The following is a 16,503-nucleotide window of genomic DNA, read 5'->3' as shown; positions in this document are numbered from 1 at the left end:
ACGTTACGAAGAGAAGTAAGAATAAGTATGGACCAAGGTACTCACACCTAACGGAACTGCCGCTACCGGCAAACTGCTCGTCGGAAGACCAGCAAGTCAGCCTTTTCTTATACACAAACCGTTGCGTTTTACTAGTTGGCAACTCGCGAACGTTACTCCAGTCACGTTTTGTACTTCTGCACCATATATTATACTTTTCCTATTAATACACCAGGATGGTCTTACGTTTAATTATGTAATAGATTCTAACCGTAACTGGTATATTAGTTCGTATAGTATTAATCTTCTCTTAGCTACAATGAAATGATTTGTAAATGCCTAGTTGGCAACTCATAACTTTTTGAACTTGCATCATAGGCAAGCACTCATCACTGCCTTAAGAATGAAGCATCAAATGTTAATTACGTGTCCAGTATTTACCGTAAGCAATGAAGTTCAGCCAGGCCTTAATTACCTGTCCATTTAGCTTTAGTAATGGAACTAAAATGACTTGGGGCGGCCCGTGAAATATTGGTCAAATTCATGAATGCACCTCGTGGGTCTGAGAGGATTCTTTTTTACGCTTCAGAATCTAATATCTTTTATTCTAGTCCAGCGGTCCTCACAAGGCCTCTTATACCCGTTAACACCTTACCACGCCTGAGGGCAACCACTAGTAATAGGCTTATTCTGGCACAAGGCCACCCTAATCAAAAAACAATTGAGCAGAGGTGATATTCAGCACAGCCTAGATGCAGGGGGTAGTCACGTGCTCAGACGATGTTATGTTAGAGAGTTGTAATAGGAAAACCGCAGCAAGCAAAATTAAGTGGAAAATATTCTAGTGTTGCTTAATCTCCTTCCCCCAAGCAATGGCTTTTGAAAAGAGATTATACGCGACCACAAAAATGTGTTTGTGTACATATAAAAACAATGGAAACTGAAAGTGAAACCTTTCCTCCTCCTCCTCCTCCTCCTCCTCCTCCTCCTCCTCCTCCTCCTCCTCCTCCTCTTCTTCTTCTTCTTCTTCTTCTTCTTCTTCTTCTTCTTCTTCTTCTTCTTCTTCTTCTCACAATCCACTTTTCTCGGTGGACGCTTATTAAATATGTCTTCTCACAAATTTTTCAACTGATTTTTTAAAAATGTATTCACACATCGAAAAACTCATTATTCATTTTTTTTACAATAACTTTGTTCTGTGGCTCGTTACATGCAGCATTTATATGTGCTTCACTGAAACGAGTGCAATATGAAAGAATTTATTACATGGCTGAATAAAAGCATAACTTAATTAATCCTCTGTAAATATATAGTGATAATTTGATATTAGCTTAATTAAACTAAGATATTATTCATTACTTATAGATCTATCGTTTGACACAAAGTAGCTGCAATTTATGAAGTAAAGCCTGCTTACCATAGTCTTATTATAAAGAACAATAAATATTTAAAAGGATAAACTATCTTCTGTTACTAATGATCAATTTGAAACCTCTCTTATATTTCCATAACAAATTTCATACATTGAACAATTAAAGCCTCTAAAAGTTTCATATATTCTCTAAAACTTAAATTCGCAAAATGATACTGTAAGTAGCAATATTCTTTCAACTTATTGTAGAATACAGAAAAATTAAAAAATCCATCTTGCCAATAAATATTTTTGTCATAACATAACAATTACCATCATATGTTTTTATATTGTTATTTTATCCTATTCATTCCGAATAACCGATTAAATTGGTATATATTAAATCTATTACCTCACATTTCGAATTCATTGTCAATTCTTATATGTATTCTTTGTATCAATTCTAACTTTAATAAGGCAGTGGTGTCAGTAAATTTTATAACTATAAAAATTTACAATAGTCCTTCTGATAATGTTCGCCAATATCGACATTTTCTATTACTCTTGACCATTTTCTATAATTTATTTATACAGTAACTTTGATATTTATAAGCTTCTCGTAACACTACGCAACATCTCTGTTCATTATCATACACTATGATTTCGTAAATAAGTTTTCAATGGCGTAACATATAAAATTAGCCGATAACTTCAGTTTTAAGGATTATAAATAGTTTTATAATACTTATTTCTACTATAACTTCGATATTAAATTTGCTTCGAGTGATACTAAGCAGTATCTCTAATCATCGCCTGGCACTATGGTTTCCCCTGGGGGTCGACCTTGCGCTTCTTGTCTGCATCTTACACCTCTGAAGAGCCAGAAGTCTGATGTTTCTTAAACAATCTGCTGCTGCTTCTTGTACAACTTCATCTTCTGAGCCCAGCATTTCGAGTAACAGCTGAAAGAAAGTCAATGATTACAGCGTCATCCATTACTATTTCTGAAGTCTGAAATTGTGGAAATATGGAATGAATTGTGTCATGAAACATCCTTTCTAGGTCTTATTTTTTTTTTTATCTATTCTTTACAAGGCTGACTGTTTTGACAAATGTTCCTGTAACAGACTGATTTTGATAAGATACAAAAGAAAGTTTTATACACAAAATAGGTTCAAGAAATGTGGAGACGCCAGTGGCCGAGTTTGTAAGTCTGTGATAAGAAAACAATCACTGTTTTCTTACTATAGACTTATAGAATTTGCCCACCGGTGTCTCCACATTTCTTGAGCCTATTTTGGGTATAAAACTTTCTTCTGTATCTTTTCAAAATCAGTCTATCACTGAAATATTTGTCAAGACAATCAGCTTTGTAAAGAATATATGATAACAAAATTAGACCTAGGAACGGCGTTGAGTAAGCTGAGCTCTCGCTTATGGAGCAGGTCGTAAGTAAAGATAATTGTTAGGAACTGCTGAAGGGGGCAGGTGTAGGCCTATGCTTACTCGGCATATGTCACACACAAATTGCTCCTCTATACATGTGGCATATACGGTTCTGAACGAGAAACTGCCCTGAATTTCTTACTAAGATAACAAGCACATACAAAACTGACTTCCCAAGAACACTATCACTGCTCGGTCATGCAGTCCATGGAAAAAGGCACCCCAGGAAAAACATTTGAGGAATATTCTACTCACAGGAACTGCTCCACTTTGGTGGAGGGTGACGCAATTTTCCGGCTCCAGGGACAACCGATGTAACGCCCGGCAAGTGGGTCTTCTTATCTTGCTGTCGTCTGTTTCCAGATACCTAGAGGAGATGTCAATATGTCGTGATTATTATGATCATAAATTACCATTATTATTAACCAAGTTGTAACCTTAGTTGTTAAAGCAGAAAGGTACAAGTTCAAGGGCTCAAATGTGGTAGGCAGACTTAGTAAGTTACAAGAAATACTGAAGTAAAGAAGAAATATATGAGAAATGTAGTATTAGCACCAAGTTGGAACTTCTGAAGTTCAAACGATTCAGTTATACAATGAATAATATTCTAGTTCAGAAGAGAGAGAGAGAGAGAGAGAGAGAGAGAGAGAGAGAGAGAGAGAGAGAGAGAGAGAGAGAGAGAGAGAGAGAGAGAACTCAGCCATGCTCATAGCAAATTATAGTTTTAAGGAACATACTACAGAGTTAAGAAACACTGTCCAGTAACAATTGGGGTATTAAATTTTCCATATCACGTAAACCTTAGTCTGTTTTGAATTGTCACCAGCCCTTTTAAATTCCCAGTACTCATTACCGTAGAGAATATGCAGTCCTTTATGAAACTTAATATGGTGCTCTCGCTAACAAGAGACTTAAATTCGATGCTTGCCAACTCTAGAAAGATTCTCCTATGACAGTAGGTCTATAAAGTATATAAAAAAATCAAAGAGGCCAACCCTTTATAATCAGCAGTGCATTATATATTGCAAATTTAGCACATTACGTCATTCTGGGCAAAGGAGAAAAAAGAAGAAGAAAACTTCAAAACCTAATTGTCTTAACTCACTGAACAAGAGGTGCAACAGCTCCTGCTTGACCGAACAGCAGTCCTGTTTCCCTGGACACACAGCAAGCAGCAATTGCCTCAGCCAGGTATGGCCTCAGGCTGTCATTTTCCTGCAAAAACGACAAGGTTTAGAATTTTGCCTCCGCGAAAAAAATTAGAACTGAAAAACGAAAAAAACTTTAAAGTGGAAAATTAGTTCCGGTTAAGAAAAAAATTGAAATGCAAAAAGCTCGTTTATCTTGCAAGACATATTTATCAATTGAAAAGTCTGTTGTTTTATGCATGACGAGTATTATAAAAAGTTATAAAAAAGATTCAAGAATAATATATACATAAAAAAGTACGATTATAGTGGTTTATAAAAGGTGCAGTATGGTGTTCTACATCCAAAAATATCTTAGTAATGCAGAAAATTCAGAGTTTAAGGAGATCATACAAAAATACGAAGTTTAGCCAAAAAAAATCGCTCGTCACATATGGCCAGCGCCACTGATCTTCATGGCTCTGTGTGATGTCTTTTCTCTCCTCACTGTGTAGAGAAAATGGCGTTACCTCTCAGTCAGCTGGAGGGGCTTGCTTAAATATAACCACTCTCATATACTTCAGGCAGCTCATCTGCCGTCAGACTTACGCTTTTCTAAGGCAGAGGGGAGCTTTAGTCTAAGAAAACGTTACATGAAAAATATATATGTATATAAATATATACAGTTGGAGCTCAAGGATCGGCCTGTGTTGCCTCGTCAAAACTGCGGCCCACATGGCAAAGGTATACTGTACTTTGTACATTTGCTACAAGATATATACAGTCAACGGGTACAGCGTGAGTGAGATAATTAGGAAGATGACCACCCGTCCTCAGGGTATTTAGAGTACGGGTGCTTGGTTCGCTATAAACAGTTTTGTCTTGGTATGAGCACCTTACAGGCCACCCCGCGAGAACTCGGTACCTCACTGGGGCAGTTCCAAACCTGGAGATTGAAGGAATAGAGCAAGCAATTAATGACAGAGAAGAAGAGGAAAGAAACTGAGGCATAAAGTGAAGAGAACAATAATCATGGCAAGTGAAAATATATTAATAAATTTCTCCTCTTTTCTTCCCAGGATAGTAACCTTTCGTGTTCAGGAAAGCCGTTATACGAGGAGTTGGGATAAGTCACAGACAGAAAATAAAATTATGAAAATAAGAGTGTTCCATAGATTACTCCCAATGATTCATTCACGGCAGTAAAATTAATAACATGCTAGGTGAATCATGATAACTGAAGCCGATATTGAAAGGAAATGAAAATAGATTATGGTCTCCATTTTAAGTGATACACAAATTCTTAAGGGTAAAGGTGATTCCGCAATTTGATAGTCAACACTTCACAAAGTCTTGAAATGGTTTTTACAATAAAAGTGCAACATTTTTATAAGACTGAGATTCAGTTTTATCATGGTAAAACTCTCCTACTGCCTGATCAAAGACAGTTAGTAATACTAAACTACATTGCTATTCTACTAGACACTTGACTACAGGAATAGAATTACATGCCAATATGCTATTGACACAGCCTTTAAGTGGGACTCCTCGCAAAAATCTATTGTCTCCACATCAATCAAGGTTGATGTTACACAAAGCAATGATACCAAAAATAGGATTACTGAAGAGTCCTGAAAATCAACGATGGCAAAAATACGACGCAAGGTTGAAGTACTATCTCCATTTACAGAGGTGGAAACAACAAGCTCTAGGGATAAAGTGTAAAGTGTTAACATACCGCCGGTATTGGTAATACAAAATAGCAAAAAGAACGTAAGAAAAAAGTTAAATAGCTAGGCGAATATATGCTCAGTTGAAGTCCTATAAACTGGGCCATACATACTTCTGCTTACATACGCATGTAAAAAAAATCTATGAGAATGATACAATGACGAAATTTGTATATGAAAATAAAATGGAAATGGCATCGACAATCCATCAGGAGAGCTTTGGTTATAACCCCGACTGGGCAAGACAGTGACGCCTACAGTTTTTGTTTGTGCTTCATTGCTGGGTGGCTACTGGACATGTTCTACTAGTTTTAAACGGCCACTGTTACAGCAAAGGTGGGCCAAAATTTCTAGCATAGTAAAGTTGTTAATGTGTTCTCTGTTCCTAATGAAACTGTCCTAAATTTTCAAGACAAGAACTAGATTAAATCAGGGCATACCCAGAACAGATCGTCTTGCCTAACCTAAAAAATGCAATGCTTTGTACAATATTGTCATTAAAGGCACCAACGAATCTCTAAATGCTTTGTAATACAGTAATTTACTCACAAATTCTATCATTTTTATTTGGGAAGATTTAAAACTACAGATTTATGACGTCAGTAGTCAATTAATCCTTTAAATGTGATGCATGGATTTATTGTTCTTAATTCTATGGAATAAAATTTCATTAAGGCTTTCTGAAGAATTTACGGCCCTTCAAGTTCACCATCCACGAACATGCTGAATTTCATGCCATATTTTTACATTTTGTCCTGTTTTTGGGCATCTTGGAAAAGAATTTAAAGTTTTTTAACCAAGTTTAATGCTTTTGTATTTTTCGTCAATAGCCATTTAGAAAGCTATGTTGCAGAACCAGGTGAAACACGACAAACATCAAATCTTTCAAAACTGGACTTTCTTTGGATATAACATAGCAACATCCTGTTCTTTATTGTAAAGAATAACGGGAGAATGGGAATGGGAATAATCAATAAGCTTTCCAAAAACTCGGGCATGCACTGTCCAAAGCACCTTCTTCAGGATTGTCAGGTTATAAAGATCTAAGGCCTCGAGTCCTCAAGTTGTGATCAGCCCATCAGACACAACTGTCCCCAGAGAAGCACTCGAGGAGAATGCTGAGCAAATGACAGTCTATGCTGGACTCCCAAAACAACACTAGTGTGTCTGAGCTTCTTCTTACAAAAAGAGAAATGGAAAATAATAAATCTACCAAAAACACACATCAAATATTACAAATGATGAAAAGAAAACGAAAGAACTAAAAGTGGAAAGGCCACAACTTGGTTCTTGTCGGAGGAGGATGCTGGCTTGATGCTTATTCTGGAGCCTCGCCGTAAGTCTTTCGATGGATTATCAGGTTCACGATCTCGCAGCATCAGCTGTGAAGGAGGGATGAGGGGGAAGCGAGATGATAATAGCATCCTCGTCATCATCATCATCATCATCGGCATCGTCAATAAGAGCTCTCCGATTGCAAAAATTGTATCTTTAGCTTCTGTGGCAACTTTGCGGCATTTTGTACCATATCAAGCATTAATTGAATTGGAAACAAGTTTTCATGCTATTTTAATGATCGTTTAAGATTATTTAGTTTATCAATTTACAGAGAAGTATCGTTACTGAACTGGCACTGGTAGTCTTTGGTTGTGATCAAGTGCACAAACAGTTGGTGAAGTTGTGATAATGGTTTTGTGACTAATTATGAGTTCCAGATTTTTTTCACAGTTAATGTTTCATGACGAATGTAACTGACAAAGACAGACATATATCTGGACTGAGACAGAGACAGAGGAAAGGTAGACGAAAAACCATACATGAATGTAGCAGTGCGATGGTCAGTTTGTTGAACGTGTTGAACATGTTTTAATTTCCTGTTCGCCATCAGCAACAAATACCTCCCTATAAGCTTTTTTTTCACATTATGCATTGTATCTTTAAGACGCATTTAAATATCTTTACAAAAAGATGCCTTAGTATTGTTTACCTTTTCCTCAAGCCTGAAATGGATGATCATTATCTTTAAAAAGAAATCAAATGCGTTTTATCATAAGAAAAATGTTTTATAGCCATTGAAATTTATTTTAGTTTTTAACATTAGTAAATAAGACTTAATCTGAAAAAAATTTACCTTATGTACTTGGCAAAGGGTTCATCAGAGGTCTTTCTCTAAGCAAAAACAAGTATTTCTATCATCTATATACATTATCAAGTAGGGATAATCACTCATTCAGAGTTATACAAACGCACACATACTTGTACAAAAGTAAAATAAGATTACACAAGGCCCAATAAGGAGTAAAGAAACACTTACATATTGGTAACTCTTAGTTCTTACAGACTAAAGTCATAACAGTAAAGATAGGCTATGTTATTCTCTTAAGTGTGATTTTTCACAATACTAACAATGCATGGTGTCATACTAAGGGTGCGTCCACACTGCAGTAAAACATGTCATCAAGATCACAGCAGCTTATCACACACTTCACGAATAAGTTGAATAGAAGTCTACGACTAATTGGTAGTTCTTACCGGCGCCTCATATGATTATCCAGCATTTTCCAAGGGTTAGTTCCCATGTATGGTTGTTAATATCTTTTCAACCTGTTTGGGATATATATATATATATATATATATATATATATATATATATATATATATATATATATATATATATATATATATATGCAATAAGCTGCCAACATGTTTATATGTTTGACTTTAGTTGGACCCACCTAATAGCTACTTGTTTAATATACGTTCTGAAAGATGTTCTGTGCTGCTACATGTCTTGTTCATGCAAACTAAGAAATATTTTATACCAAGGAAAAAGTTCTCCAAGAGTAGATCAGAATGATTTATTTTCAGTTTAACGCTGTTTGTAATGAGTCACTTATAAATAATTTAATTCTAACTTTACTCACGAACCATAATTATTCTGGATAGTTTACCTGTTTACCTGAAAAAACAGGCAAATCGGGATGGGTCATCCTTAAACAATCAACAAAGAATACTCATTTCTGGGATCCTAGTGAGCAAGGTCTGGAATCGTTAAATCAAAGAAGCAACGAATCTCAGTGCCCTTTTTACCAAGCAAAATAATCTGTTAACAAATGTATTATGAAATTATGTAAAAGAAGTCAGTGTTGTGTCATGAGGCTTGTGCATTTATGCCCACCAACCACTGGTGACATAAACTTTTGGATACATAATCAAGGGGAAATGTAATTATTTACTGTTTAATTTAAATAACTGACATATTAACTTCAAAGTGCTATCTCTCAGACCCAGCCTATGACACTATTTTGTGCAATATATGGCAAAGCTGATATATGGTAAAGCTGGTAAGATTTCTCTGCTTAGATATTTTCACCAACAGGAAAATTTACTAAAATATTTTTTAAAATCTGATACAAACAGAGTTGATTATACCTCCGTCACCATCAGAGGCCATCATGTATACCTTGAAGAGACATATAGAAAAGAAGCCCTTGGAGAGGGGACAAAAGACTTACCTAAAGCATTTCAGAATTACTCAGGTCTCAGTCTTCCTTGGTCAAAATATTCTTTCCTATGAGGAAACAGTAAACATCCTTACTAAACCCCCGTGAAATTACTAAATCTTTGTCCACACCTTACCTACGGTGAAAGCCCTTTCCCCAAAAGAAAAACATCCTCCATGGCACTGCATGTTCCCAGCCTACCCTAACAGCTAACTTGGAGAGTGAAGTTACAGCGCCATAATCCGTCATGATGGCCAGATTTTGAGGATCCTGAGCAATCTTTGCAATGGCAGCACAGACGGCAGATAGTACGGCCTCGCTGTCACTCTCCAGCAATGACACTAACAGTTCTATTCCTCCAACAAGGCTCCTGACAACTTCTGCCAGTTCCTCCTGAAAGGGTATTGTTTGGAATAATATCTAGAAGAACTCTGTTAGCTTTGGTAAGTCTGACGATGAGAAAGATAATTTTGCTATTTTTGGTATGATTACCTCTTTGATAGAATGACAGATATTCTAGGAGTCCAAGTCCTGCAATCTCTTACCGTCTCTCGCTGCAGACAAGTACAGATTGCATTGGCTGCGGATGCTTGCACTCGACAATTAGGATTTTTCAAATGGGACCAAAGGAGCCTTAGGCCATCTTGCTGAAGGAGAGCATCCAAAGCATCATTATCTGCAGCACAAGATCCAAGAGCCCGAGTAACGTTCAAGAGGAGCTTGTCTGAGGTCCTCCTCAAAAGCTGTATAAGTGTGGTGACTCCTCCTCCTCTCAGAAGAATCATGCAACACTCCTGGTCACAGGAAGCCTCTCCCAAAGCACCTACCACATTTGTCAGTACCTGAAAGAGTTCACCATATGACCACACTGAAATTTACAAAAATTTTATAGCCTAATTTTAGCAGCTCATTTCAGGAATGAAAAAACTGACAAAAAAATCAAAACACAGCAACACTTGTGAGACCAAATGCCTTGCATTGAAAAATTACACACATGTTCCAGTCCACACCTAAACCTCCCACAATAAAGGCCATGAATCATGAGTGCACGTCGCTAAACACTTACGATACATATGCGGCCCAAACAGGTTGATGATATTCAAACTTAACAAAAGTCTTAAAAGAGATAAAAACCACACTGTTGTTCATTACCTTCTCATCATCGTGATGGAGAAGAGCCACTAGAATAGGGACGGTTGTAAGATCCTTAAGAGCTGGCACATGTTCAGGGATCATCGACACATGCCAGATAGCCTCAGATACTGCTTCCAGAAGCTCACTGTCTCCAACAGTGGTGCCCTCACCACCACCACCACCGCCGCTAATTCCACCACCAGCTGTTTCCATATGGTCCATCAACGAAACATTTTAAATAGAGTTAATACCCTGCCTTGGAGAGTCACTTTTCTAAAGCTACTTCTGTAAACAACGAATTACAATACTGCTCCTTGTGTATGGAATGTTTACTGGAGAATGTTTTGAATATGTCATCACAAAGTCATGTTCGTCCCAACCAAAATGGGAAGAGTAAATAATTTCAGAAACAATGTAAGTAAGAGGGAATGTATATTGATGTGTATTTAAAGAGAGAATAGTGGAGAGAGAGAGAGAGTCAAGATATTAACAGAGACCTGTGTCAATTAACTCAAACGCCTTAAGTGAAGTTTTTTAAAATTATACCAATAGGACAGGTGACGAAATATTACTTATGATGTTGTGCTTCATGTATTCTACAAAAAATTGGATATAGGAGTCTAAGTTTTGTCCACTTCTAAGTACTTGTGACTTTAATGACCATAAAGGAATTCCTCCTGAATTACTTTGCAAAAATACAAGCCTAAAGAAGATGAGAAAGTCATCAAGTTCACAAACTTGCAATCCAGTGCGGCATTTCTAATAATGAAAACTAGTTCACTACTCAAAGTGGTTTCTATATATTTATGAACCTAAATTTAAGGAATCCTTATCTAACTCTAAAGTAGGTAAGTCTATGTCCTATGTACTCAGACAACTAGATTCTATATTTCAATTCATTATTCTCAATATAGCCAAAGTCAGATCTGTACATTTGACCCCAAATTCTACAGTCAGGGTCACCTCACCATTGCCACTAGCGTACGTTTGGAGACTGACAACTACATAGTACGATTAATGTTGCAGATAGGTATCACTAAATCTATAGGAGATGATAAATAGTCAAGCATCTTCAGAAGTCCCTGTTATAATTGAGATATGAGATTAAACTATTTCTGTACACAACACTACAATGAAGGTCAATGATAGCAATGTTTTGCCTATCTACGAAAAAGAAGTATTTTACTTGTACTAATGAGATATCATGTGAAAAATCTTGCTTTTATTTGACAAAAATACAAATTATGCTCAAGATGCAAAAAAGCACAAAAATACAACTACAAAATCTGGGATTTCAAAAATGCTTCTTTACAAAAGCCAAAAAAACGTTTACTGTATTTTCTACTGTGGTAAAAAGAGAACAAAAAAGAACACGTAGTAGTGATGTAACATGAGATTTCATATGAAAAAATGCACTCATGTACAATACAAAACCTACAAGCAAATCAGATGATGGGTGTCTTTTGTCTGACCTCGTGTAAAAAACTAGACAGTATAAGCTGTTGGAGTCATATCTTGTTTGAAGAATGTTTATATTGTACAACAGATGCATTTATATTCAACGTCTCAAATCACATTAGCTGAAGGGTGAGACATTCAGTCAATCCTCTTCACTACCAAAACAATCTCAAGACACAACAGAAAGCTAGGTCCATTTTTTTTATGTAGAATATGATTCAATATGCAACGACACATTGGAACACGGGGCAGACATGTAGTGGAAGTACACGGAAACACACACACACATATATGGGCATAAATGGATATCATGTGCATAGCATAGAATCTCCTCATATATATATAAATAATCACTACAGGAAACTTAGTCCAGTCCCACTCTGCTTCAGTACACGCAGCCATTGCTGTTCACGACAGGCAGCAGCTGGAATGTACAACGAAATGGAACATGGTACAAATCAATCATGCACAGGAGAATTCTTGATGAACAAATGGTCATTCTTCTATTGATTCATAAGATTTGAGTAGTTGACTTTAGTTTTGACAAGTCATTTGTTTATCAGGAATGGCAAGTTGCTCCCTCATGAAATTGATTTGTAGAACATTACTGAGGTAGGCAGCCAGTAAGCATGGGCACAGAGAACAATAGATACACATTTGGGGAGGCAAAGTAACTATTTGTGTCAATACAGGTGTTACACGGTTACACAAGTGTTACAAGCAGTCTGGAAAATTGAGGCTGAAAGCAATATCAGTTAAGAATACAAACTGACAGAAGAAAGGAGTCACAAGTTCACAAGAAGTACTTTCTGGATAAATTTTGACTTTGTAGATGTTTTCATCGAATGACACCTTGTTATGAACTAGCGAAGGAAAAAGTTTAAAAATGAACTTTCATAACTTGTTGCTCCTTCTTCTATGTGTATATGTATGAATATATACAGTTGCAACCAATATTAGGAAGTTATAAGATCACTGCTGACAGGGGGTTTGGGAAGCGTCAGGCTTAGCATGAGCCAAAGCCTCCTTGTGTGGTGCCTCTGCAGGTGCTGGCTCTGGTATCTCCTTCGTCTCCTTCTGCTGCAGTTGTAGGTGTGATTCTTCCTCCTTCTGTACCATATCGTCTCCCTCTAGGGTCATGGAAAGGTGTCATCATGGAGGGTCATGGGGAGTAATGTAAGGGAACAAGCTAATGGTTTTAGATAAATCAGTTGTTTGTCGGAGTATATGGCATTAGTTTGAAAATACTTTACCACGTTTTATAGTCAAATTAAAGTTTTCTAAATCCATTGTCTTGTCTTAAAGCTACAGAAAAGCAGAGTTAATATTTTTCAATAATCTTTATCATACAAACTGGCATAACTCAGACCATAGTTTCTAATATCCCTTGTCTTGTAGACTGCTGAAGAGCCTGAACTAATGTTTTCAGAATTCTTTATCCTATAGAAATTTTTGTAATACAGAGCTGTCAAAATCCCTTATTCTACTGAAGGATATGAATAACATTTCCCAATTCCTTGCTCATATAAACGGGCATAAGTCGATGTAAATCCTTAAGCATGCTTTTTGATAATAACCAAATATTTCTACAATCTTTATCATGTTCTAGTGTAGGTGTTAATGTTGTCAAAATCTTCTACCACTGTTAAAAAGAGATGATGCTTTCGTAATTCTCTGTTACATTATAAGATATAGGCTAGTGTTGATAACGCTCTCAATTACGTTGCGGGGAAGAAACTTTTGCTCATAAAGTTTCAACTATTGGCAGGTATGAAATACCTCACTTAACACATTTAGATTTAAATTCCAAATCATTAAAATTTCATGTACGAGGTCACTGTTTCAGAACTGTACAGTAGCCCCTACCTATACGATTGAAAGTTTTCCATCATGACCATTGACATAAAAATCGTAAATAAATTCAAATTCTTAGAAGAAAATTCTGGATGCGTTCTAAGGAGTCATATCCCACATACCAAATTATCACAGTTCTAAGATATCTCTTTAGACGAATTCAGTTTGAATCTTCTGAAATACTTATGAAACAAATGACTGGGCCATTACTCCAAAGATGTATAATAATAATTCCTGAGCATAGACTGTAGCTCTGAACAATCATCTCAGCAACAAAGTCGCCCACTTAAATGATGAATATTCTGGGTAATTATCTTTGTTTTGTGTTCCATGAATAAAGTATAACTCGAAAACTCAGTAACGCGGTATTTTACATATTTGATATGGATTATATCATGTTGTCTTCAGTCTTACAGAACATACATCATTTGATGGTTACCATATACCACTCAAGTAACCAGGGCACTTAAATTAAGAAAGCAAAAAGATATAAGCATGAAAATATTAGCATCTTGTAGTCATTATATCGTATTTCTTAATAAGTCTTTCACTATCAGTCTTCATATTATATATTGCATCTTCATATTCTCATTTCAGAGCAAGAGTAAGACTAGACAGCTAAAGAACCAAGGTTACAATAGCCACAAAATTACAAGTTTAAGATGGCTTACATAATCAATTTGACTATCATTTTCCCCGTTAAAGAAAGTTTTTGAGGAATTACTACCTTTTCATCCAAACAACACTTAAGATGGCTTACATAATCAATTTGACTATCATTTTCCCTGTCAAAGAAAGTTTTTGAGGAATTACTACCTTTTCATCCAAACAACACTTAATCTCATGGCAAAGGAAGGAATGTAAGTTAATGTTTTACTGTATCTCAGCATCACATTGAATTTAAGTAAATGTTTTACTGTATCTCAGCATCATATTGCCCATAAGATCAAGTCACACCTGAGGCAAGACAAGTTTTACCCTTCCCAGGTATTCTCTGTCCTTCCTGTAACTCATCAGCCTCTTAATGGTAGGACAGAGTACCGACGTCTCGGTTGGCTAGTATGAATCCACAGGTTCTCACTAGGCCTCTTATTCCCTGCAGTACCTGGACAGCTTTAGAAGACTTAACTAAATCTTCAGTCTTGTGGCTTTCCTAATTCCTTCCAAGTTCGATACTGAGATTCCTCTTTATAAAAACAGCTTTTCAGCCTCACACCAATTATATTTGAGCCTCAGGATGCAACTTTAGACCCAAAAACCCTTCAACGAATATCGACATTGTTGCTAAGACTGAGGTTAAATGAAAACTTCTACAGTGATTCTGAAATAGCTATCAAGAAATTTTTGACAAGGTCATTGTGAACGTGAACCTCTATATAGATCTGTGTTCTTCAGGAAAAAATGCTTTACAGAATGAAAATGCTATCAAAGTATTTCTCACCTAACTTCAGGAAACTGGCTAACTAGCTGATTAAGATTTGAAATAATATGCAAAGTCAAAATTATATTATGGAAAAATGATGAGTTAATACTTTTAACAGGATAAAGAAACAAATATACCAAATGAAATAGTCTTAGGAACTATTCCTGGCTGTGTAAATGCTGTGATTTCATCTCCACATTTTAGACCAAACAGTCAATCGAGTTTATGCATGTCACTAAGAGAGTCAACATCTATATCATATCAAAATAAATAATGGAAAGATTAAATTACGAAAATATAAAGATCTGCGGGAGGATTTAGGACTCTCTCCCTAGGACAACCCCACCTTACCGTCAGTGTCTTCGTCCTGGTCTTGTCCTTCGGGTTGTCCTGCGTTGTCTTCGCCTTCCTTTGGCGGCGGCTGTTCCTGGACCTGGCTGGCAGCCGCCCCAGCATCCGGCATCATCGATGCCTGGAGATAATCAAGAGATAAAAAATGATATCAGATTCTTCATTATCGGAACTATTGTCGGAGTAAGTACTTTCATTGAAGACAACGGGCCCCCCCCCCCTCTCTTTTTTTAAGGTTGTAGATATTAGTGACGTTTGCATAGATTAAAGAAAAGTTTTGAAGGTGGGCTGATCACCTCAGATTCTTAAATCTAAGGAGTGTGACGTCATCATTATTTTACTGATAAAAGTATATCTGTTTTAGATTACAACCAGAGACTTATGCCATGTAGCAAATATTTGTATTAATAACTTAGGTTCACACATAAGTTAGCAAAACAAAAGACAAACAGATAGTCCTATGATTGCCTTAAGAACTGTTCAGTAAGCTAAACTTTGGCATAAGACCAGCTTAACCTAGCAGCAACTAATGCGTCCATGTTACAAATCACGCTCCTTATCCGAAATTATTCTGTTAGTTCGTAAAAAGAGATTTTTCCATTGAAAATTTAACAAAGCAAGACCTTGAAATACCTTTCTGGACAGGTTCACCCCACCACCAGTAACATCACTGACTAGGCCTGTGTCCCTGGCAAAAGCAGGGTCCTTCTCGATGATGGCTTTGGTGTACGGTTCAGCCTCTTGTTTCAACAGGTTCACCAACACTTCCAAGCCGCCCTCCTTCACCAGACGGTTGCTCGTGGTTTCCAGAACGGAGCACTGTTGAAAGTAGATACCATTATAGTACCCTTTGGATACTAGGAATATTTTCAGCCGGTGTGAAGTCAGTCATGAGAAATATATATATATATATATATATATATATATATATATATATATATATATATATATATATATATATATATATATATATATATATATATATGTATATAGTTATATAGTTATATTTGCACTTTCACAAGGAAACGTGCTTACTTTCAGTTGGCTTCTTCAGGTCACAAAATGAAACTAGACAAAGCAGTGATATGAAATTCCGTTTGAATGTTTGATTTCAAGATGCCCTTATCCTAGATAAGCATTTGCCAAA

General features: G+C 36.4%; 2 protein-coding genes across 2 annotated transcripts in view; both read right to left on the bottom strand.

Annotated features, from left to right (window-relative positions):
* Positions 1–76, bottom strand: part of LOC136847133 (prolyl 4-hydroxylase subunit alpha-2-like) — a 41,814-nt gene extending 41,738 nt beyond the window's left edge. Inside the window, exon 1 of the mRNA XM_067118490.1 lies at positions 1–76. This exon is cut by the window's left edge and continues 45 nt beyond it. The gene's annotated coding sequence lies outside the window, so the exon portion shown is untranslated.
* Positions 77–1,225: 1,149 nt separating this feature from the next.
* Positions 1,226–16,503, bottom strand: part of gudu (Armadillo repeat-containing protein gudu) — a 30,862-nt gene continuing 15,584 nt past the window's right edge. Inside the window, exons 8-15 of the mRNA XM_067118147.1 lie at positions 15,990–16,175; positions 15,357–15,477; positions 10,289–10,500; positions 9,682–9,978; positions 9,338–9,529; positions 3,882–3,991; positions 3,032–3,143; positions 1,226–2,292 (exon numbers count right to left, since the gene is read on the bottom strand). Coding sequence (XP_066974248.1) covers positions 2,137–2,292; positions 3,032–3,143; positions 3,882–3,991; positions 9,338–9,529; positions 9,682–9,978; positions 10,289–10,500; positions 15,357–15,477; positions 15,990–16,175 — 1,386 coding nt within the window. The 3' untranslated portion in view covers positions 1,226–2,136. The remainder of the gene's footprint in view (positions 2,293–3,031; positions 3,144–3,881; positions 3,992–9,337; positions 9,530–9,681; positions 9,979–10,288; positions 10,501–15,356; positions 15,478–15,989; positions 16,176–16,503) is intronic.

Source organism: Macrobrachium rosenbergii, chromosome 16 (genome assembly GCF_040412425.1).
Source record: "Macrobrachium rosenbergii isolate ZJJX-2024 chromosome 16, ASM4041242v1, whole genome shotgun sequence".
Classification (NCBI taxonomy): Eukaryota; Metazoa; Arthropoda; class Malacostraca; order Decapoda; family Palaemonidae; genus Macrobrachium; species Macrobrachium rosenbergii.
Note: the sequence above shows the minus strand (reverse complement) of the source record. Positions and strands in the feature narration are given on the sequence as shown.